At 38.5% G+C, this 23832-nt stretch overlaps 1 protein-coding gene across 2 annotated transcripts; it reads right to left on the bottom strand.

The window, feature by feature from the left end:
- LOC131792565 (TNF receptor-associated factor 6-like) lies at positions 1 to 20004 on the bottom strand. 2 transcript variants are annotated; one of them, XM_066171623.1, is made up of 8 exons: positions 19610 to 20004; positions 17862 to 17913; positions 16380 to 16487; positions 15645 to 15806; positions 15266 to 15340; positions 14283 to 14360; positions 5405 to 5763; positions 1 to 2613 (listed from the first exon to the last, which is right to left on the bottom strand). In XM_066171623.1, the coding sequence occupies exons 1-8, from the start codon at positions 19873 to 19875 to the stop codon at positions 2106 to 2108; spliced, it is 1608 nt and encodes a 535-aa protein (XP_066027720.1). In that variant the 5' UTR covers positions 19876 to 20004; the 3' UTR covers positions 1 to 2105. The 2 variants fall into 2 exon arrangements, with proteins under 2 accessions (XP_066027720.1, XP_066027721.1); XM_066171624.1 differs by lacking the exon at positions 19610 to 20004 and adding an exon at positions 19040 to 19586.
- Positions 20005 to 23832: the final 3828 nt, after the last annotated feature.

Raw genomic sequence — 23832 nt, 5'->3', positions numbered from 1 at the left:
ATGGGCTAAATCATAACTTCACACGTTATTCAACGTGAATCATGGTTTATAACCACGATTTTACGGTAAGACACTTAAATGATTAACTAATGTAGTACGGAAAAACTTTATTGATAGTGATAAACATAGTTGCTCCAATTACACCAGCTCTGGCAGCTAGTCAAAAGCTGTTAAAATGTTAATTAGTACTTTAAAATAATGACAATGATGACAATAGTACACCATAAACCTGTCATACAACTCGGAATGTAACTGATTAAGATATCTTTTCTAAAGTACATCGCACTTGAAATTGTTAACTTATCAACGTTTTATTCCTTGAGAGTAACAATAAGTTGTCCAGTTCACTTAAACCGTACGAATTCATTTCAATAACTGTGCATCAACAAACTAATAGACCTCAGCAAGGAAAGGACAATTCATCTCAACATTCGCTTTATAGTATTTAGCTTGTTGACCTGAAGATGAAGATCATAAACGGCAGAATTACCGAAGGTGGATACCTTAACTTAAACTGCCACAAACCTCTCTTCATTCAGGGAGTAGTATTGTTTAAAAGTGCGTTGCTAACAGAGTAATTTTCCAACAAAAGGGTTAACCCAACCAAACTCAACGTGTCTGTAAAACGGAACGGAGATTCAAATCAAGTAACTTAACTAAAAAACCGTAACATTTTATAACAAAATGGCAGAAAGGTACATCTTTCGCCATTCTGAAAAGTTTTCAATGACCTCGTGAGAAAAAATCATATCAATTTAAAATTTCAAAACTACTGATTTCCTTCGTCTATTTCAAATGTTCAAGTGTCTATATAGCTTAAGTTCAGCCGCCTAATGATAAAAGGGCTTTCAAAAATTTTCTTAACCAGCTATAACTAGTATAAATTAACTATGATGTAAATATTAATACCAACAAAAAATTAAAGCTAACATTTTCGTATGTACAAAATGAATGCTATGTGTTTAAAGTATTTTGAAATATTCATTCCTGAGTTCGGCAACCGCCTCACCATTTGATGTTGGTTCGGAGTTATCTTAATATTTCTGTTTCTATTTTTTTGCTGTTGCTTTCTTCTTTATTATTATTTTTTTTAATAATTTTTAATTTTTTTTTCCTTTTTATTCCTTTTTTTTTTCCACTACAAGAGCTATTGTGTGCTTTACGCGTAAAAAGCCGCCTAAGTCACGGTGGTTGGTTGGTTGGTTGGTTGGTTGGTTTGTTTTCTCAGACCCTTTCAAACGTTTACCGATTTTCTGTCAACCCTTTGTTGGAAGAAATGTCAAGGACTTTCCAGGAATTCTAAGCACCTACTTTACTAAGTCAACGTTACTGCTCTTAGAAACTTAATTACATTGTCTAAGTGGTCAATTAAAAATTCAGCACCAAAAGTGTCTAAATGATTATTATTAACCTGTTTAAAATCCCTGGAAAAAACCTTCACGTTTTCACAACTGTTGCAACTGCTTTCCGAATATTTTGACATAAGTCGAGGAAATGATGGAGGAGTGACACGAGGCTAGTGGTTTGTGACAGGAAATTAAATTCTAGAGCACACTACACAAATGATTATTAATTAAGACAAAAATATGGGATACTCACAGTAGACACAAATCACCCCGATGAAATCCATTTAAGTTCTAGTTTACTATTAGTGTTCAAACTTATCTACTTTTAATGCGATATATTCCATCGATTTAACCTCAAAATATCCTAATGCAAGCGAATTCCAATGAATGAAATGTCCCAGCTACGCTGTGACAGTGTTGATGTCGAGAAAATTAAGATTTTTTTTCTTGTAAATAAACCTGCCGTCAGAACGAGCAAGTCATGTTAGGCAAAGCGCCCTTACAGGACTAACTTCTGACGCAGCTCTGTTTGGTTTAAGTGACCCGGTACAAAACCCCCTGACAGAACCCTTGTCCATAAGGACTAAAGAGCTGTTTTGTTTGACCCTTCCCCGAAGACCAAGAAGAAGAAAATGTAACTTTTATGTTCTGAGTCTAACAGAACTGGAGATATCATTAAATGTTTCACGTACACTTGAGTGAGAAAAGAATGAAATTCATTGAAATTCGCTTGCATCACTTTTAAACAATACTGCACAGTTAATGAAAAATTTGAATCCGCACCAGCATTGTATTATTCCTGACATACTGCGGCTCACGGATCGACTCAATTGGTGCAAACTCAACATATCCATACCCCTTGTAGTTGCGCGGCGCTGTGGGTCTTTGGAAAGCCAACAGGTTAGGCTTGGCCACCAGGGTCTCACTGATGTGGTGACGGTATTCAGCGCCATCAGACTGATCCAAAATGGACAGAGCAATTCTTCCCGTAAAGGGCCATTCCAGAATGCTGTCATAATCTCCCTGCATCATATGAACAAACAGCGCCACGTGTTTTCCAACACCGCTATCCACACCGTTCAGGTTGATCCTCATACACAATTTATAGCCGTAAAGACTGGTGTGGAAGGACGGGCTGTGGATTGCTGTCATCACCCCACTGAGGGCATCTTGGCGGCACTGTCGATAGTTGTCGATCTTCCAAATATATGATCCGTTGCACAAACGCCCCTCAACTTCAGACAATTTTGTTTCATATCGGTTGAATCTGATGAAATAACAAGAATTATATATTAACACTAGTATATCGAAATCTCAAAAGAGTCATATCTTGGGGATAATGGGCGGGTGGGGTTGTGGGGACCTTGCAACACTAAGCAGGCTTTGCCTTGCCACGAGCGACAAGAATTTTCCCTTTCTTTGGAAAATCTCCAAATGAGGTCTGCCGTATTTACCTTGGGTTAGCCCTATATTAAAAATCCTAATAACCGGGATCGTCTAGTTACTTGGTCACTGTAGCAAGTCCTGAGTTTGATATTTTCCCGTAACGACCTCACTCTTAGTTATCGAATAGTGACCACCACTTACTGTGCTCTAGCTCTTAGCCAACCAGAGCACGTGATATCAAACGCACTTCACTATATTATAATTTCCCGCGATGGATCACGTAGATAATGGTGGGAAACTTAGACAGCTTCTAACATAGAAAAAAAGTAAACTTTGAGGAGAAAACCGGTAAGTCACATGACCACGTTTCAACGTGTCTTCTATCAATGAATATACATGGTAGAAGTTTTGGATTTACCGGCTAACATTCTTAGCCATTCGTGAAATTTTTCTAAGGAGACCAAAAAGTACAGCTCAGGGACGGCGAGAACGACCCCATACCATTTCGAGTTTCAGGTGAAGACGTCACCATTCGAAATTCTTTGAAAAAGGACTTTTTAAAGATTTTTTATAAAGTCGATCTGCTAGATGCCCACACACCAAAGTAAACGGGTGTAAATCACCAAGTTAAAAAGATAAGCTGCACTAAGAGATCTGTCAAGAATCCTTGACAGATAAATAGCAAATATCTCACCAAAGGTGGTCATTTACGAAGAAGGCGATGACGAAGACTGAAATATCCCGAACATTGCATTCCATGGCATATTACGTTTTCTTTTACCAAAAGGCCCCAAGCTTTTGAACAGGCGTAAAGCTACTCTCTGCATGCATAGACTTAAGCTGTTGATACTAGAGAATCTGGATGAGATTTCTGATGCTAAGTTCCGGTATAAAATGAACAATACTCAAATATTATCCAAAAATACGGAAATCACATGTACTCAAATTGAAAATATTCTCTTGAGGAAATACGTTTTAGCACCCAAGCGTTTTACAATTTCTTAATTGCCCGATTGTTTCATTAGAATTTCGCTCAATTTAAGTTTTCGTTGCTATCCAGTTGTTACGGTGATTTCTCGCGCACTTAAATTTTTATTATTCTTTTCTGATTGTTACGTTAGTATCTCACATGATTAAAGTTTTCCCTACTGTCTGATTGTATCGTTAGTATCTCGCGTGCTTTGATGTTTCGATGTTGTCCGATTTTTACGATAGTATTTCACATGCTTAAAGTTTTCGTTGTTGTCTGACTGTTATGTTCGTTCCTTGGCACTTAAATTTTTAGTTCCTGTCCGATTGTTACGTTAGAATCTCATGCACTTAAAGTTTTCTCTGTTGTCCGAATGTTGCGTTAGTATCTCGTGCACTTCAACTTTTTGTTGTTTTCTAATTGTTAGGTTGGTATCTCGCAGAATTAAGGTTTTAGTTTTTATCCAATTGTTTCGTTCGTATCTTGCGTACTTAAATATTTCGTTGTTGTCCAATTGTTACGCTAGTTTCTCACACGCTTAAAATTTTCGTTGCTGTCCGATTGCTAAGGTGGTATCTCACACGTTTGAATATTTGTTTCTCATCCGATTATTACGTTAGTATTTCCGCGACTTTAACTTCTTTGTTCCGCTTGTTTCGCAAGAATCTCGCGCAGTTTAAGTTAAAAAATTTTCAGCTGCGCCTAAGTTAGACAAACCACATATAAACTGAAACACATTCTCAAATTCCTTATTTTTTTTATTTATCCAAGGTGCGAGTATGTCCTTCAAGACCTCCCAGATTTCCTCAAGGAACACATCTGACAGACTTGAACTGCTAAATAATCGCACCTGCGCCTTTGTCACACAAAGCCTTCTGGTTCGTTGTTACATCAGTATCGCACGTATTGTACGTTGTCCTTATTTTCAGTTATTTAGTTCTTATCTCCCAATATCATTTGACGGTTACTCAAGAACCTTGCGAACTGTCATTTCCTAGCTTGTTGTACTTTTACGAACGTATCTCCTGCACTGTTTTCATTATGGTTTGTTTGATTTTTTACAGAAGCATCACGTGTATTTTTTGTTCTTTGGTTTGATCATATTCACAGTATCACGCATATTTAACGAACTGTTTAATTTGTTTCTGGTTTGTTTGGTCGAGATGAGAATTTAAATTTTTAAGTTACGCGATTTTCACGCGAGGCAAAAATTATACTCGAATGTAAAGCATACCAGCACTTATCCAGTACTAAGATAAAAACGCCCCCTTCCTTTGTTGTTAATGTTGCAAGGTGATCATACTTTCCTTACCCCACGCTTTATTTTCACAGAGCTTGGTGTCGTACGTTTACTGAGTGATACTTCTCCTTATGTCTCTGCCTAACTTTCTACTTGATAACATGCAGATGATACACCATCGACTGTAAACTGGTATTGATTCTGATGACTTATTAAATGAAATAAATAATAATATACATGACTTACCTTAACATGCCTTTGTTATTTTAAGAGTCATTAAATGACGATGTAAATTCCTAGTTTCTCTCCAACCTCATGCTTCAAACAAGATATACTTACAACTGTATACTCGAACTACTTCAACTGATCAATTCGATATACAAATATACAATCAATTTCCTTAGAAACTACAGGAGATTGTTTCTAAGTATTAGTAATAAAAAATTCTGGAGTGACTCATACCTCAGAGTCAACTCTTGGATCGGCCTTTCCTGTCGCATACGAGTCTCCTCCAGCTGCCGCTCCAGATGATGTATTATATTACTCATCTCAGCTACCTTGTGCCTCAATTCGTCCAGCTCTTCTCGCTGAGTCTGAGTCCTGCTTGACAAATCATGTAGATATCCTTCTTGGCTCGCTTGCTCTCGAGGAAATGTCCCCACCCCACCCCTGGTTCGCCCAGTACCACCCGCATTCCTCTGTCCTTCTGTATTATCATTGCCAGACCCAGTTGCCATCAACTCACCAAGTTTCTTGGCCATATCCATTGTGTGGGTAGTTATCTCCTCAGCAACATGTTCAATGACTCCTAGCCGCTGACCCTGAAATATTTGAAAATTTCCCTTGGTCAATCACGGAAAACAGGAAATGAGGATTGAAGTAGTTCAAGGGCATTGGTCAAAGTGAGGTTTCGATTAATGAGAAGTGACAAATCGATTATAAATACTCCACAAGACTTCCCGTATATAGTAGAATATCAAATGCAATCAAATGATCATTCGATTGACGGATAAAAGACTAACTAATTGACAGACTGACTTAACGACTGGTCGACTGACTGGCTAACTGACTGACAGACTGGCTAGCTGACCGGAATGAATGAAGAAAAAACTTTCACATGTAAAGCATACTGGCCTGGAAATATCTCATACTAATTTGACTAACTGCCTACCTGATAGACTGGATAACTGACTGACAGATTAACAGACTGGCTAACTGACTGACTGGCCAACCAATTGACTGGACTAAAAACTGAAATTGATTGACGGTGTGTGGTTTGTTGTGTGTGTTGGGAGATTTCCTTGCCTAATAGGGTTGACATTTAAGGAAGCTGGAAAGTGTTTTCCGCCATTAAAAGCAAATATCCTATAACAAAACATTGCAAGACTGTTTATCTCGTCATAAGGAAAATTTTTAACACCTGGATTAAACTATTGTTCAACAATTTTTAAGGGTGTTCGCGAGGCCTCATCTGTTGCCATGGCAACAGTACAGCAAATCCAAAATGACCTAAAATAACCTCGAGTGATGTGAACAATGTGGCGTAGATAAAAACTGTATCGGACCAGACCGGATCACGGATTGCTCATTTCGGTTTGGGGATTTTACATGGTTTGGAATTTGATTTTCGGTTTTCGTCAAAAATACAAACGGGTTTTTGCATTTTGTCCCGGTTCGACTTCAATCTGAGCAATTAAGCGCCTCCACTGATCTCGAACAGCTCGGCTCAACGCTAATGTTGTCGAGAGGAATGCGTGACAAAACAAATGTCGCTAAAATAACTTCTCGTTGGTTGAATATCGTAGGGATCCATGGGAGGTCACGCGTCTCGAATGGCACCCAGGACTTTGACCTTGCAATGCGAAGTACTAAGGTCGATCGGTTTGCGAACTATGGCTTCCAACATGCCTCACGGACCAGCAACTTAAGTAGCTCAAAGACCTTAAGAAACAATTGTGGATTGTGTCGCGTTTTTCTCACCTGACTGATGAAATGATACGTACCTCGCGCTTGCCTTCATCCATGGTGGCACTACACAACATCCCTCGACACAGCCCTGAAAGTGACTACATGGGGTTTTTGGGCAGAAAAAAAACTCCTAATGGGGCTTGCGCTCTACTATGTCACGCAGACTTTATTTTGGCTTGTCCCGCAAAATTTCTATTTATCTAACATGATCAGATCCATGATCCGTGATCCGAACCGTGATCCGATCTTTGATCCGATCCGTGATCCGATCTGGTCCGATCCGGTCCGATCCAGATTTTGTCGACGCCGCAAACTCAAGGTTTAGGACATTTTAGAAATCACTCAAGGTCATTTTAGGACATTTTAGAAATCATCCAGGGTCATTTTAGGTCATTTTAGAACATTTTAGGAATCTCTCAAGGTCATTCTTCGTCATTTAAGGACATTTGGAAGTCACCTATGGTCATTTTACGTCATTTTAGAAATCTCCAAAGTCATTTTGGCTCACTCAAGAAATCACCCAAGGTCATTTTAGGTCATTCTAGAAATCCCCCAAGGTCATTTTAGGTCATTTTAGAAATCACTCAAGCTCATTTTAGGTCATTTAAGATCATTCTAGAAATCACCCAAGGTCATTTTTGGTCATTATAGAAATCACTCAAGCTCATTTTAGGTCATTCTAGAAATCACTCAAGCTCATTTTAGGTCATTTAAGGTCATTTAAGATCATTCTAGAAATCACGCAAGGTCATTTTAGGTCATTCTAGAAATCACTCAAGCTCATTTTAGGTCATTCTAGAAATCACTCAAGCTCATTTTAGGTCATTCTCGAAATCACTCAAGCTCATTTTAGGTCATTTAAGGTCATTTAAGATCATTCTAGAGATCACGCAAGGTCATTTTAGATCATTCCAGATATCACCCGTGGTCATTTTAGTTCATTCTAGAAATCACCCCAGGTCATGAGGTCATTCTAGAAATCACTAAAGGTCATTTAATGCCATTTTAAGTCACTCTAGAAATCACTCAGGGCTAAAAATTAACTCCAGTACTTAGTGGCCAGGCGAGCCAGTATCCTTGAATTCTTAGTGGCCCATTCCAAAATGAAGTAGCCCTCGATTTCCGCTAGTTTAAAATGAAAAACCTGAAGAAACGCCTCATGGCTTTTAACGGAGCGTTAACTAAAAGGAAAGAACACAAAAAGGCAATGCCCCCAGTAATGCCATGAGACATTTTTCTTTAACATTTCGGCCATTCATTTGGCACTATAAAATTATTAGGTGTTGAGTGTTTTTATTGATTTAAGTAAATAAAGTTAATTGCAATAAAGTAACTTCAAGAATTTATTTGCACTTGTTGTAAAAATAATTGTAGAAAAAGCTGGGTTTTTTTTAAGAAGATTTTTAACCCTGCATTTTAAGTCATTCTAGAAATCACCCAAGGTCATTTTAGGTCATTCTAGAAATCACTCAAGGTCACTCTAGAAATCACGCAAGGTCATTTTAGGTCATTCTAGAAATCACTCAAGGTCATTCTAGGAATCACGCAAGGTCATTTTAGGTCATTCTAGAAATCACGCAAAGTCATTAAAGGTCATTCTAGAAATCACTAAACGTCATTTAATGTCATTTTAAGTCAGTCTAGAAATCACTCAAGGTCATTTTAGATCATTCTAGATATCACTCAAGGTCATTTTAAGTCATTCTAGAAATCATCCAAGGTCATTTTAGGTCAGTCTAGAAATCACTCAAGGTCATTTAAGGTCATTCTAGAAATACTCAAGGTCATTTAGGTCCTTTTTTGTCATTTTAGAAATCACTCAAGGTCACTAAGGTCATTCTAGAAATCACTCAAGGTTATCTTAGGTCATGCAGGAAATCACCCAAGGTCATTTTAGATCATTCTAGAAATCACCCAAAGTCATTTTAGGTCATTCTAGAAATCACTCAAGGTCATTTTAGAAATCACTCAAGGTCATTTTAGAAATCACTCAAGGTCATTTTAGGTCATTTAAGATAATTCTAGAAACCACGCAAGGTCATTTTAGGTCTTTTAAAATTGCGCCAGCGTGTGGCTGCATGATTTTAGGCTCCGTAGCTTTTAGCGTTCCTAACGTTTCTTAGCGTTTTTTAGTATTTCTTTTTCTTTTAGTTAGAAGTCGTATTGTTCTAAGTCTTAAATACGCTAGTTTACTCCGGGAACACTCTCATTTCACTGCGTAACTGGTACAAGACCTTCAAGAAGTTCTCAGCGCCGCTTCATGGATCAGTTGTTCGACCAGTATCGACCGAACTTTGGGAGAAGCTTGCATTTCATTATTTGCTAACTAGCACAAGAGGACAGCGAGGCGGAAACCATCTCAGAAACGGAAGGTCCATTGCCACAGTGAATTTTACTGCTAGAAGTGATGGAGCGTCCAACCCAAGTCAAAAAGGATCGAATCGTTCGAACTTATTAAACATTCACATTGACACCTCTAGAGCCATGACCGCGACAACAACAACAATAGAACATCAGTGCAAAATTCTTATCTCCCGAAGTCTAAACTTAAAATTGCACATCTTATTGTAAGATCATGGAAAACAAGAAGCCATTTGCTGCAAGTGCGGGAGTTAATGCGGGAGAAGGATTATGACGTCTTGGCTGTTTCAGAGTCCTGGCTCAACTCGACTATGATGAACGCCGAAATTGAAATTGACGGGTATAAATTGACTAGATTGGACCGACTGGGAAAGATTGGAGGCGGAGTGTGCGCATATACTCGCTCATCGCTCAAAGTTAAACGGTTAAAGGACATGTCTGAGATTTCGGAGTCAGGATTTCATCAGTTATGGATGCAGATTCAACTGAAGAAACTGAGGTCTATGTTACTTTGTGTGGCGTATAGACCTGATTATTGTCCTTTACCTAGTTTTGTCAACAACTTTATGGACAAATATACTCAAGCGCTTACCTTTGGGAAAGATATACTTGTTGCTGGTGACTTAAATTGCGACATGTTGAAACTACGTTCTCCTGAAGCTAATGCCCTCCTTGATTTGTGCAACAGCGTTAATTTAACTCAGTTGATTAAAGAGCCGACACGGGTAACTGAAAATTCGTCAACTCGTATTGACGTGATCATGACCTCCAGTAACAATATAGTAGAAGATAGTGGAGTGGTCGTATCTCACATCAGCGATCACTTTCTAGTGTATACTTCTTTGAAACTTAAGTTGCCTTAGTCTCCATCTGGCTCTGTGAATATAAGATCCTACAAGAATTACGATCGTGATAAATTTGTCGAGGATCTCAAACAAGTGTCATGGCATGAGACCGCCCTTGTTGACGACGTGAGTGAAATGCTTGATCACTTCAACACAAATTTTCTCAACGTGCTTGAAAGTCACGCCTCTATTAAAACAGTGAGGATCAGACCCCGTTGCTGCCCTTTTGTCGACACAAAAATAAAAAATGTTATGCGTAGCAGAGATGACTTATTAAGAAAATGCCCGTCGCTCTGGTATGCCTTTGGATTGGAAGTTATACCGTGATTTACGCGAAGAAGTGAAGACTAAGTTAGGAGGGGCGGAAAAAGGATACATACAGGAAGAACTAGAGCGCTCTCAGAACACCAGGTCGAAGTGGAAGGTTATTAGAAGTTGTATTCCTTGCAAGGAAACAACTCGGCAAGTATACACGAGAGACAAGGAGGTTGCAGACGAGTTCAATCAATTCTTCACTTCTGTGGGTGATAGAGCCTCCGAGGCTTCCAGGTCCCTGTTGAATGTCCACAATCTGGCCCCTCTATTGGCCGTTGTTCCAGATAATGAAATCTCAGAAGTGGACAAATTTTGTTTCCATCCAGTGTCTAGTAGGGAGATTCAGAAGATTGTGATGTCTTTACCATCAAAAAAAGCCCCGGGTCACGATAAAGTGTCAACGTCTGTACTTAAGGATGCTCTTCCATGTATTCTTCCAATTCTTACAGTTATTGTTAACCGTTCCTTATTGACCTCAGTCTTCCCGTCAGCCTGGAAAAAATCTGAGGTCGTTCCATTATTGAAAGAAGGGGACCACGAGATTGCTAATAATAATCACCCAGTCTCACTTTTGCCTGTAGCATCTAAAGTGTAGGAACGAGTAGCTCTGAACCAGCTGGCCACCTATATGAATAACCACAGGCGCCTCACTGAACATCAAAGTGGCAATAAAAAATACACTCATGCGAAACACTAAACGTTATGACGACGGATAAGTTACTAGAAGCAATGGATTCGAAGAAATTGACCCTTGTGGTCCTACTGGATTTGTCAAAAGCCTTTGACAGTATTGACCACTGCAGACTTCTCTCCAAACTACAGGCTCTTGGAATTGGTCGTACCGCATTAGAATGGTTTAGAAGTTATCTAACCGGGTGCCAAAAGTACGTCAGGATTGGTTCAGACCTCGAACCTCGACCCGATCACTCATGGAGTTCCACAAGGCTCGATACTGGGGCCGGCCCTCTTTAACCTATACATAAATGATTTACCTACCATCCCGGAAAATGGCTTATTGGAATCATTTGTTGACGACTCAAAGCTGTACTTGTCGTTTCCTGTCAAAGATGCTGCCGCAGTGGTGCAGCTGATAAACGAAGACCTGACTAAGATCGCTACGTGGTGCTGTTATAATGGTCTCCTCATCAACCCTGATAAGTCTAAACTCTTAGTGATGGGAAATCGCCAGATGCTGCTAAGACTCCCCAAAGATTTTCATGTCACTTTACTAGGCAAAGAAGTTACTCCATCCAACTCAGCGAGGGATCTCGACATAGAAATGGACGCTACGCTAAACTTAGATGAACATATTACGAACACTGTCTCATCTTGTTCTGCTAGCCTAGTACAACAGTCCAGTACAACAAAGAAGAACGTCTCCAAACTGCAAAGTGTCCAGAATTTTGCTGCAAGAGTTGTCACAGGCTCGAGAAAATTCGAACACATAACACCTGTCCTGAGGGACTTAAATTGGCTTCCTGTTAGTAGCACGTTGAAATATACTGTTGGCATTCTCACGTTTAAATGTGTTAATGGACTAGCGCCTAGATATCTCTGTCCCCGCTTTGTCACTAGGGCTACTGTACACGATCGAAATACTAGAAATAAGAACAAATTAGATATTCCGGGATACAAATCTGCTGCTGGGCAGCGATCTTTTCTGTGCCGATCAGTAACTATGTGGAACTCATTTCCGACGGCTATCACTGATTGTAATAACCTAGCAATGTTTAGGAGGAAATTGAAAGATTATCTTTTCCGATTGTATTTTTCATATAGTTAACTGTATCATTATACGATGATTCTAGAAATCACTCATGGTCATTTAGGTCATTCTAGAAATCACCCAAGGTCATTTTAGGTCATTCTAAAAATCACTCAAGGTCATTTTAGGTCATTTTAAGTCATTCTAGAAATCATTCAAGGTCATTTTGGGACATTTTAGAAATAATTCAAGGTCGTTTTTGGTTATGTTAGGACATTTAAAGTCATTCTAGGTCATACCTTGTTTTAGTAACTAACTTCAGAACATACATTATGAAGAAAATCTCTCCTCAGAGTAACCCCTAATGAAGGTGCCTGCGTCGCACAATCAGTTGCACCAGGTGATATTGTCACCGTGATGGAAGAGGGGAAGTCAAATCGTAGTACTTGGAAACTCGGAAAGACTGAGGTGGTGCATCCTGGAAACGATGGTTTCGTTCGAGGAGCTACTGTGGAAGTTGCTTCGAGCAATGGCAAACGAAAACGCCTGAGACGACCCTTACAAAAATTGTTTCCGTAAGAAGATCGAGAAGTTGGTGGTATGGAACAAGTTCCAGAGGTAAATACTTTGCAAAGGCAGAGGAGGAGTGCCGTTATCACAGGAGAAGTTAGAAGACGAGAAGTCGATCAGTTTCTTCAAGAACAAGAGGACTCCTTTTAAAGGAATTGATCGAGGGGGGGAGATGTAGAAAATCTCTTTCGTTTTTCTAACTATTCAGTTACAATTTTTCTCTTCCTTTCTACCCTAAGTATTCTTTTTGCATTTACGCGCGGTGCGCGTGATTTCACAAATTGGTCAATCACGTTAAAGAACTCTAACCTTGACATTGGAAAACTGACGTGGACATTTTTCGCGTACTTTTAGTTTGTTTTCGCGGAGTTTTAGTTGTTTTTGAGCTTTCGTTCGCGTAAATTTGTTACTCCTTGGTTTGGAATTTAAGAAGTTTCGGAGTTTTTAATTTAGTCAAATGTTGTGGTTCATTTAGTATGTTTAATATATATTTTCTGCGGAGTTTGGACTCTAGTCTCTTTTTTCGAATATGCATTTTTCACACATTACTGACTGGCATAAAATCTTACGCCAGTAAAATCTTGAACCAGCCGCGTTGGATCTCAGCATGAACCGTCATGATTAGTTCGAGTTTTTAACAGTCTCGCCAGTTTGGCTACATTTTTCATCATCCCTGTTTTGTTGTTCTGTTTTGTTTTTTCGAACACGAAACTGTATATACTACACGAATGTCAGCGGTGTTTGATATTTATTACCGGACGTAAGCTTGCAATTTAACTGAGTGTGCAAAACCTTGAACATTCGGACTGTCCATTTCGTTTACTCTTTGAGGATTTTCGTCTCTGCTCACGTTATAATAACGCCAATTACGGCGCCTTGCATATTTACAAATATTTGTTTGGTTCTTCTGTTGCTAATTGCCGACTCGCCTGTTCCGAAATTTCCCTTTCAATTAGAGAGAAAAAACTAGGAAGTCCCGGAGAAAGTCGGACATAATACAATTTGGTATATGGCGTGACAGCTTTAGTTCAGCTCTGTGCTCTATACTCTCATAGAACACGCTCTTTCAACCAAGAGAACGAACGTTATATGCGAATTTTATTATAATACAGTATACACAATACCGACTAAGCCAAATTACACCTTTAGTTACTGGTGTAAAATCTTACAGTACATACATTACCGACTGAATGAAATCACGCCGTTAGCTACTGAGTTGTTTTTCACTTACGCCACGCAATTTCGCGGGAGTATCGCGTGTGGGATACATTTATTTGGATCCTCTCTCCTCCGTATAACAACCCCTTTCGAACTTCCTTAAATTCAGTGAAGTGCAAAATCTAAAGTAATCCTATTTAAGTATCAGTGTACAGTAAAAAAAGGGATATTCTCTACATACAGTTTCAATTTCATTCAATTCAATTCAATTCAATTCAATTCATATTCTTAATGTTAAAAAAAGGAAGACAAAATTTGGCCTCAAGTTCAAGCCATCTAAAAATGGGTATTACAACAGGTTTCAAGGTACTCGAGAAAGACGCAGAAAGTGTTATCAAAACAGTTTTAACTCACATACCTCAAATGCACACCCCACGATGTAGAAAGGACATTTCAATTCCACTGCAGGACATTCTTTGTCCAAATGTTCTTGCAACTACAGAACACAAATTCTTATGATATAGATGCATTTCTACTCTAATTTGCAAAGACATGACCACTGTCCTTTATAATTGACTGTCAGGTTCATGCCTTGCCAGAGCTCTGCTAGAGGGTGAATACTTTGTGTTTGGAGAGAGTTTGAGAGCCCAAAGCCGCAGGTTTGCAAACATCTGACTGCAAAGTTTTGGCCCAAAGGTGGCATCACCCACTAAAAATGTGGGGGGCTTAATATCAAGGCAAGCACCCTGACATAGCCTTGGGACTACCCTACAAGAGGTTGGGTTGTTAACAGCAGGGATGGGGAGGGTAGGTTTTGAATCCCTCAGTCCATTGGTCTTTGCTTTTCAGTCAAAAGGGGCTTCTTGGGCGCTTGTCATGCTGTTTTGCCCCATTGGCAAAAGGCTTAATGCTAAGACTCATTAGCTGAAGGTTAGCTAGGTGTCAAAACCATCACTTACAAGAGGGGGAGGGTTCTATTAATATTGCAAACACCTGGTGGCAAGATATTTCACTTGAATGAAATATACTGTATCTCTCTATCCTTCACATTAGGTGTACAAAAAGGCAGTACAGGAAGAGTAAATAACTTTGCTGACGAAAGATGGTCTACTTAGCTGTCTTTAAATCTTTAAAATAAAATGACATAAGGAACAGGGTTAGGGTAAAAAGGATGGAGTTACAAGATAGGAAGAGACAGAAGGCAGAGGGATGTAGAAAAGATATGGCTTTTGATTAAAAGAGGTCACTATACCCACAACTGAACATTAAGAAAAAGTAGTGCTGATACATAACAAGTGGTTAAATGAGTGAAATGCAAAAGACTAGAGTTACATTGTTTACAACAAATGAGCCTAGAAAAATGAAGTAGAGAGTTAAATCATCTTTCATGTTTCTACTTGCCTTTTCTCTTGCAATGTTTTCTTTCTTGCAGCTATCACACTTCACAGGGAATTTTGGACAGTTCCCATAATGGTCCTAAAAGGGAAATATTTTAGGGACCAACTCAACAAAGTGCCTCAATGTTGTTACAATAACACACAATTTTCAGAATCTTCAACCTCAGTTACATGTTAGCTTTCTTCCAAAACATTCTAGTCATTTTAGTCAATCTCTATTTTTTCTCTGTACTCAGGTGACTAATGAAGTCTTCTCTCACCAATAAAAAAAAAAATTGGAAAACAACATCTTTATCAATGCTACATGTAAGACCCGCCACACTTTATTCTAGATCTTAGAATATGAGGGGCAAGGCCACCCTCACCTGTTAATCAGGACAAACCTCTAATTCATTCCACTTTATGTCTTTTTTGCAGTGTTTACAAGGTATTGTTCTGTTTGGACATTCCTTCGCCAGATGTGCTTTAATTTCCTTCCTCTGCATCTCTCTTCCACACTCTTTGGGGCACTTCACATCCACAAAATCACATTTATTCAGATGTTCCTAGAATTCAAAATGAGACTTAATGCATGTTGTTCCTAAAGAATCTGTTGTGCTTTGTTAATGGGCAACAAATATTATTAATAAAGAACCATAACATAAAGCTGCTCTGAAGGAGAGAGTTCACCCTTCAGCCCCTAAGAGTGACTAGCATCTAATTTCTCCTTACAATATCACCCCTGAATCAAACATGAGAGTCATGCGAATAGAGGAGATGATCACCAACTAAAGCAGCACTTGATCTTGATTGTTAAACAAATTCTCCTTATCAGCCTCTTTGGAAAAGTATGGAGAACAATATGGAGAATATACATACTGATGTTAGGGTGTAAAGAGTTAATTCTTGCTACTAGCATACAATGATTATTTATCTTAATACAATGTGCTTCACACAGAAGTTCATCATTTCTTCCCCATCATTATAAAACAGTCTCATCGCTTAAATTACACCTTGAACATCAACTTAAATTTTTAGGGTAACTTCCCAAACACAGTTGATGAAAACAAGCCTTGTTGAGTGATAATTAATAATAGGGTCCATTATCACAAGAATTTGTGCTCATACAATCTTAATACCTCTAACTTGCCCAGCTTTCCCTTCCAAGTACAGTCGTACCGCTTTTTCATACGACAGAGGACATCTTGATCCAACATTTCCCGCTTTGCAAAGTTGTCTGGATAAAGCTGAACAGAAAAATCATTTGAATTCATTATACATTACCCTGTGGGCACAGAAAACATTTCTAAAATGGTTTAAAGCAATTAGCAAAATCATCTTGCACTTCAACACACAAACCTCTGTGCTGGGTATTTATTTACAGCATTTCATTGTAATTCTTGACTCATAAAAATTCTCTCATCATTTGAATCAAATATTTAGTGTGTTTCAATTAACAGCACTCTAAAAAAATAATTTGCCTGCAGGGAAAGTTATTAATTGATGGTTATTATTTGGTTATTCATATGAAGAACAATATCTCACTGATCCCAGGTGTCAAATGGCTTAAATTTCACCTTGTCTTGCAGGGCCTTTATGTCATTCTGCAGTTTCAAATATTTTGAGTGCTTGATGAAAAAATTATGCACAGTAGCAGCAGCCAAAGTATAACTTGGCGACAAAACTTGTCTGAAAATAGTTGGTGCAAATTGCTCATGAGGTAAACTTGAGCCACATTTTTCATGTTCTGTAAATTTTACGTCAAGAATTCTTGCTGTAAAAAGTCTTAAGCCAAACAGTGGCAACTCTTGGATGAACAGCTTGTGACAGTGTCACCCAGACAACAAGATCACTTTGGGTGTTTTTCTTACTTCACAGCTCGGCTGATTCAAAGCAATTCAACCTCCTTGTCAGATGCCAAGTAAGATATGGCAGTCAAGGTTTTCTAAATGCATCATCATTCTACCTTGTCAGAAGACAACAAAAAAGACAACCACCATGAAAGGTGCTATGAGAGGAGTGAGTCTAGAATGTCCTTTGCAGCAGGAATATTCAAGATTTGAGCTCGAAGTGAGCAGTAGTCATTCACACTGGTCCCCACTGTCTAGACTTTCAAATTATGTTCAGTCATGTGTAACACTTGGGATACAAATTACACCACTGTTCATGCATCAGGTGCTTGATACACTTGACTGAAAACTCAGACAGGCACTAAAAGCATAGCTAACAATGCAGTAAAATGATCAGCATTTAAGCCTTCGTTACAATTTTTGTAAAGTTTTATTAGGTGATACTAAATGATTTGCACTTGTCTTATTGGACAAACCAATACAACCCAGAGTGTCTTGTAATCAACTCAAGAATTAACAGGGTTTGACACTCAACCAGCTATCGGCAGTATCTTGCAGACCAAAAGAACACTCAACAAGCACTGGAAGGGTGTGGACAAAACCATCAGCCACTTATTGGTTACCTTTCAACCAAACATCAACTCATACATAACCCAAAAATTGACTGATAAGTCAATTTGTAAAGTGATCCAACTACAGTATGCACGGTCCAATCCAACCATTCACCATATTTCTATCATGAAAACAGTAACACAGAATATTTGTACAAACCTGTGATTCACTTAGTGGCTCATTATCTACAGGGCATTTGGGACCAGCGTCCCTAATAATAGTAGTGAAAAACAATGCTGTTAGCAAGGCTATGACTTATCAAGGAATAGCATCTTTACCTGTAGTTCTGTAGTTCTAGTGCACAAAACAAAGAAATCAAATTGCATTTACTATATAACAAGCCAGATCCATTTATTGAAGGTATATCAAATGTTAAAAATCAAACCTTACATCAACCCTACTTAAAATTGTCAAAAATGTTTTTAAGTTATTTTTCCCAATAAAAATTTCACTGCAATGAACAGATCTAGGTTTTTGGTTAGCCTTCACAAGAAGGGCATGTAATATATATATAAAATACAACCTGATTTTTTCCCCTGAAAGAATAAAAATGAAACAAAAACAAAATATGCCCTCTTAAGCACTCTCCTAGACAATTCAGTATTTACTTTAAATTATCATCTTCATTCTACAATACTCTTTTCAAAAAACATGACTCATGTTTCCTGGTTAATTCCCCTTGTAAACAGTTCACCTTGATGAACAACATCTACATTTTTAGTTAGACTTGGCAGGAAGAAGATGAATCATACATAAGAAATATAATAATATCAAATTTTCTCATTGAAGTCTGAAAATGAAACAAAAAACAAAACCTCAGCTCTTTCATTTTCTAAGAAAATTTCCCCCAAAACCCAAAACATTGAAAATAAAGGTAGTAGATCATACATGGGATTCACACAAACTTTAACCATAAGATGTGACACAATAAGTGATTAGCAACATGAAAATATTACAAGTTATGCTACTACCCTTCCTTATAAGTTTTGGCTGTAATGGATATTGTTGAGGATACAAAGAATGACTTGTGACATACACACAAATTACTCAATGCCATGCATGAGTACTAATCTATAAATACTTTAACCATCCCTTATCTAAAGTGATGAAAACCCTTCCACATAAGACGATACACTACGAAAAAAAAAACTTTATCCACAAATAAGCTACTGCAACAATCAATTCTGCATTTGCCTCCACAACGTATCGTAAGAATACCGTTTCATGTTCATATCAATCATAAGGGATTTGTTGATACAAATGCTACATTCCAATGAGGATTGGCTTTCTCCAATTGCTTCAAATACTCTTGTCTGTCTTTGTTCATTTCTGCATACCTGGATTTCCAATTTGTAGCTGTTTGATCAAATCTGGAGTAAACACCCCATAACGCTGTCACTGTTGTGTGATGTGTACCCGACATCTGTTAGTAAGTAACTGGTTGACCAATATGCAACAACTGGGATGCTGCTCCTCTGTGTTTGCTAAATTGTCACATTCAAAATTTCCAACCCAATTAGGCATACGAGAACAATTAAGACATACACACGCATGCGTCACGAAGGATCTTTAGTTTACCACGAGGATGAGAAAATTATTACATGAACATATTAAAACTCGTGTCGAGCTCCCTGGGGTAGCGTGGGATGACTGGTAAAAACGGAAGCGCTCTTCGAGATTTTCTTCAGCCGCGAGGAGTTACAGTATGCCACTAAATACAAGACAAGTTCCCTGGAAAGATCAAGACTAACAGCAAGATACGGCATTATTGCTGATATCATTTGGGATCGTACAAACTGCTAAACCGACCTCATCCAGCCCTTAAATGTGTTTCATTTATTACGTTAATTTGGGGCTTAAAGGTGCGCATCGAGGATATGCAACTGTAAAACTTTGATAGAACTTACCGTATGGACCGAACTATGCAGCCTCTACAGAACCTGTGACCACAGCTTGTCTGCACTGGTTCTCGCAGCCCCAGAAGACAAATAGGACATTCATATTTGCTTTCTAAAGGTGGATCAAAGTACTCGTCATATCCTTCAGACCTCGGCTCAACTTCAACAGATGGATACCTAAACTCGGTTGCTGCTGAACCTTCAAAACTTGGCGCAAATGAGCTATCACGAGGATAAAGAGAGGACTGTTCCTCTACACGAAAACTGCGACTCATAGTATTTGGTTCATCTTTCTGACTTCACAAGAAGTATTTGAAGGCGAGGAAGTGCGGTTCGAAACCGAAAGCGGGGGAGTCCCATATCCCACAATGAAGTGCAAACCCCTTGAGGTCATAACCGCATTAAGAAACCTAGCACCAATAGCACCAATGTTAATAGTGACGGTCTTCTTTTCACTCAACAAAACAAGCACTGTGATTGGTTGACTCTCGTGTATCTTGTGCCTCGCTTCCATTTGACCTTGGGTACGGCTATACGCATGCCCAAAACGAAAATGAAAATTCGTTCAATTGAGAATTTAGTGTTCAATCTTTCTATCGATCCCTATCGAAAATGAAACGTAATTTCTCTTTGGGCTGAGTGTTGTTTCCTTCAATCGAGGAAGCTGCATCATGTGCACATCAACTGATCGACATATCATGCTTTTTTCAAGCACTATTCCCATCCGTAAGCGCCATTTAAAGGCTCATGTGTGTATATTTGCGGCTATTTCAAGTCATTTTTGTTTATGGTTATCGGAAAAATTTCCGCACAGCCCCATACTTAATTATGCATGTACATCTTACTGGTGATACACTGAATAATAAAGCCCCATATATGGATGTATAATGATGTATGGGGCTGTGCGGAAATTTTGCCGAATGAGATTATCGTGTTGCCAAGTTTAAGGTTAGGGCAAATGGAAGAAAGCAGACAACAACACCAACTCATCCGCGCACTTCACAGAATTCCGCACATATGTTGCTTGCACACTTTTCCAAGCTTCACGGTGGCGTTCGCTGGAAGACTTTTATTTGAGGTTGAACTTTCCACGGTAGCTTTTTAACACAAGGCTAACACTCCAATCACGAGCTTATAGGTTGTATGGCTTCAGGTGGCAAACACGCCCTCATTAGAGCCCCCTAGTAAACTTTGGTGGTTAATAAATCGGCATGATCAAACGCAGACTGTTACTTACTTCTAACAAGGGTTGCTGTGTCAATTTCATGCCCAAAAGTACTAGCTTTTTCAGCCGATTTCGTAGTTAATTCTTACAACATTGTAAAGCGAATAAAAATTCTAGAGGCGAATATGCTCAGTCTGACCACCTACATGTATTGTAAGAACAAATTGTGCAAAAGCAAAGGCAATCATGTTTGGCACTGGAGATGAAATTAAATAACAATTATTGAAACATATTATATTTCTCTAATTATGTACCTCAAACTTTTCCTTCTCTTCTGTTGCAAGTTGCTTCCACTGACAGATATCTATCTACTTAACTTATTTCTAATGGTAACTGAACTGAGTGGAGTGCAATTTGGGCTGAAATCATATGCATGATTTCAAAATTGAACGAGTGCGTAGCTCCATTTTTTGAGGAGAAAAAATAAGAGTTTTGGAAACAAAAGTTGCAAAATTTGTCACTCTTTATCCTTCATTTGCCTGTAATTTGATTGGTTACTTTAGACAAGCCTTGAAATCTGATTGGTGGTTTTGTTTTTAGTGTAGTCTCCTCAATGGCTAGGAAGAAGATGCGATTTAAAGCAAAAAATGGTGCGATTTGTGAATAAATCGCACCAATTAGAGCCAACCAGATTACAGGGAACACAAGTGATTTCAAAATGGGTGTAAAAATCATAAGTCATCATCACAGCATATCCATGGAGTCTGTTTCTATATCAACAAGTACTGACAGTCTACCACAATTAATTTTAAAATCCTCTTCACAAAATATCGCAAAAATAATTTGAAAAGCAGTTACTTTTAAATAACTTCCACTAATTTTATTATTATCCATGGCATCATCAGGTATGCTTGGTTATGTACACACTAGTATGACAGCGCACTAACATATATCTGGTAAAGTCAAATATATCAATTTTCAATTCCAGACATTTTCAAAAAACATGCTGAGGGCCATTTGTTTCTCTCTTCAAAAAGTAGAGTCACTGGTTACTGCAATGCAGAACAAGAGCCAAGTCAAGCTAAGCAAGTGCAAATTCAAGGAAACATTCAACAATATTGTTGTCAACAAACACACAGCCTTCCAAAAAAACATTGCACTAGGCTTGACTTTAAACCATGTTACAAAGTACCTATACCAATATAACAATAGAAAATACTGAAAGAATTGCAATTAGGTAATTAGTGACACTTAAAGCAATAGTTACCAAAGTGATCAAAGAAAAATCATTCAAGGGACAAAATGAAAAAGCTTTGAAGAACACATCCACTGTCCTTGTTGACCCAACAGGATCAATCCATACTATATTTTGGGAGGATAATGGGGATGTTACATAGAGGAGAAAGATGCCTATATCTTTAACAACCTCAGAGTAAAAGGAATATCATTATACAAAAGAGAAAATAGTTAATACTGCCCTCTGTGGTTTTGCTGTAAACTCAACAATCCCATTCACTGAAAAGCTCTCTGAGGTTGAACCAATTACTGTAAATTTAGCAGAGAAACAGATTACTGTTACTGTTTTGCATGTTCTAGTTGCAACAGAAATATTCAAAATCAAGGCAACTATATGAATTGCCCATACTTCAATTTAAAACAACCCCAAACAAGATGACTAGCAAAACTAGGTCAAGCTCTGCATTAAAGATCAACAACAGAAGAATTTATATTTGTCATTCTTCAACAAACATTTCCAAAAGCTCATGCAGTATATTAACAAGAACTTTCTTCAAAGTACCCTTATTGAGGAAAGCATCACAGATGTATTACTTCCAGAATCTGAGAAAGAAACAAAATTCACCATGATAGCTGTCAGCGTAAACCGCAGACTGCAGCCCGGGCGTAAAATGCAGACTGAGGGTAAAATGCGGACTGAAGACTGCAGACCAGGGGTAAAATGTAGATTCAGTTCTGAAACAACCCACTTCCCCGGAAAAACTTCAAGAGTGAGGTGGATCGAGGCCGCGTAAGTCATGAGAGCCTCGCAATAATCTTCATGGCGATTGATGTGTCGAACTTCACTTCCTCAGATGGTTTGGCGTTGACATATTATTTTGAGGTAAGAACGAGAAACGTAAGTGTTTGAATATGTACTTCACAGCCAGCTAAATAAAATCCCTTTGTTAAGGAATAATCAGTTCTGCTGAGCAACATTAGGTAGCTTTAACACACATGTAGCTTGTATATTATTTGTTCGGCCTTGAAAGTAGTAGTCGAACCTCGATTATCCGGACTTTTCCTCGGTCCCAATTTAGTAATGAATATTTATAAGTCATATTCAAGATCCGTAGCCATATTCTTTCACACCTATAAAGTTTGTTTCGCTTTTAAAGTGCAAGTACAATGATCGCACGCGTCGGAACCAGCGAAGAACATTCGAATGAGGTCTGATTGGCTTAGAGTTGCTTTGTTGCTAAGTGAGATTTCACGCTCCATTGACTCGTTCGGCGTGCTACGTAAGATAAACAAGGTAGTCAACATGACGAATGTTCGTTCACCATCATCTTGTCCTTCAAGCTTAGGCGATCCGTCCTTTCTATAATTTTGCGATTAGGGATAGGAGAAAAAGAACCCAATTCGTCAGCTGAGTGTGGCGTTAGTAGGCAGCAGATATCTGATATCCTCAATGTATGCCGAAGATCTCTACACGATACACGTGTAGAGGTATTCACAACGGACAGCGAGGAGTAGACCACATTTTTTTCCTAACGATTCGTAAATGTTTTGTTTTACGATTGAATTTCGCTCTCTTAATTTAATCAGTTTTTGTTTCTCAGTAATATTCATGTTCTCGATTATCCGTACTATTTCGTCCAGTCCCAACGAGTCCAGGTAATCGGGGTTCGATAGTAGCGAAAGACTTTCATCACACATCGATTACTTGGACAATAAAAACCTGTTTCTCGTAACTCTGTTTTGCGCTACGAGGTCAGACGTGCAAATTCTTTAAATTTAATTTGATGCTAATTTGTGGGTGCGAGATAAGGGTGTAATTAAAAACCCCAGT

This window comes from Pocillopora verrucosa, chromosome 8, assembly GCF_036669915.1.
Source record: "Pocillopora verrucosa isolate sample1 chromosome 8, ASM3666991v2, whole genome shotgun sequence".
Lineage (NCBI taxonomy): Eukaryota > Metazoa > Cnidaria > Anthozoa > Scleractinia > Pocilloporidae > Pocillopora > Pocillopora verrucosa.
The sequence above is the reverse complement of the archived record's forward strand: the minus strand, read 5'-3'. Positions and strand labels throughout refer to the sequence as shown.

Excerpts from the sequence above, each read along its gene's own strand:
- LOC131792565 (XM_066171623.1), bottom strand. The coding sequence starts at position 19,875 with ATGAGTCGCAGTTTTCGTGTAGAGGAACAGTCCTCTCTTTATCCTCGT. Across the intron at positions 14,361-15,265 it reads AAAACATTGCAAGAGAAAAG|TTGCAAGAACATTTGGACAA; the intron begins GCAAGTAGAAAC and ends TGTGTTCTGTAG. Across the intron at positions 2,614-5,404 it reads ATCCAAGAGTTGACTCTGAG|ATTCAACCGATATGAAACAA; the intron begins GTATGAGTCACT and ends TTATTTCATCAG.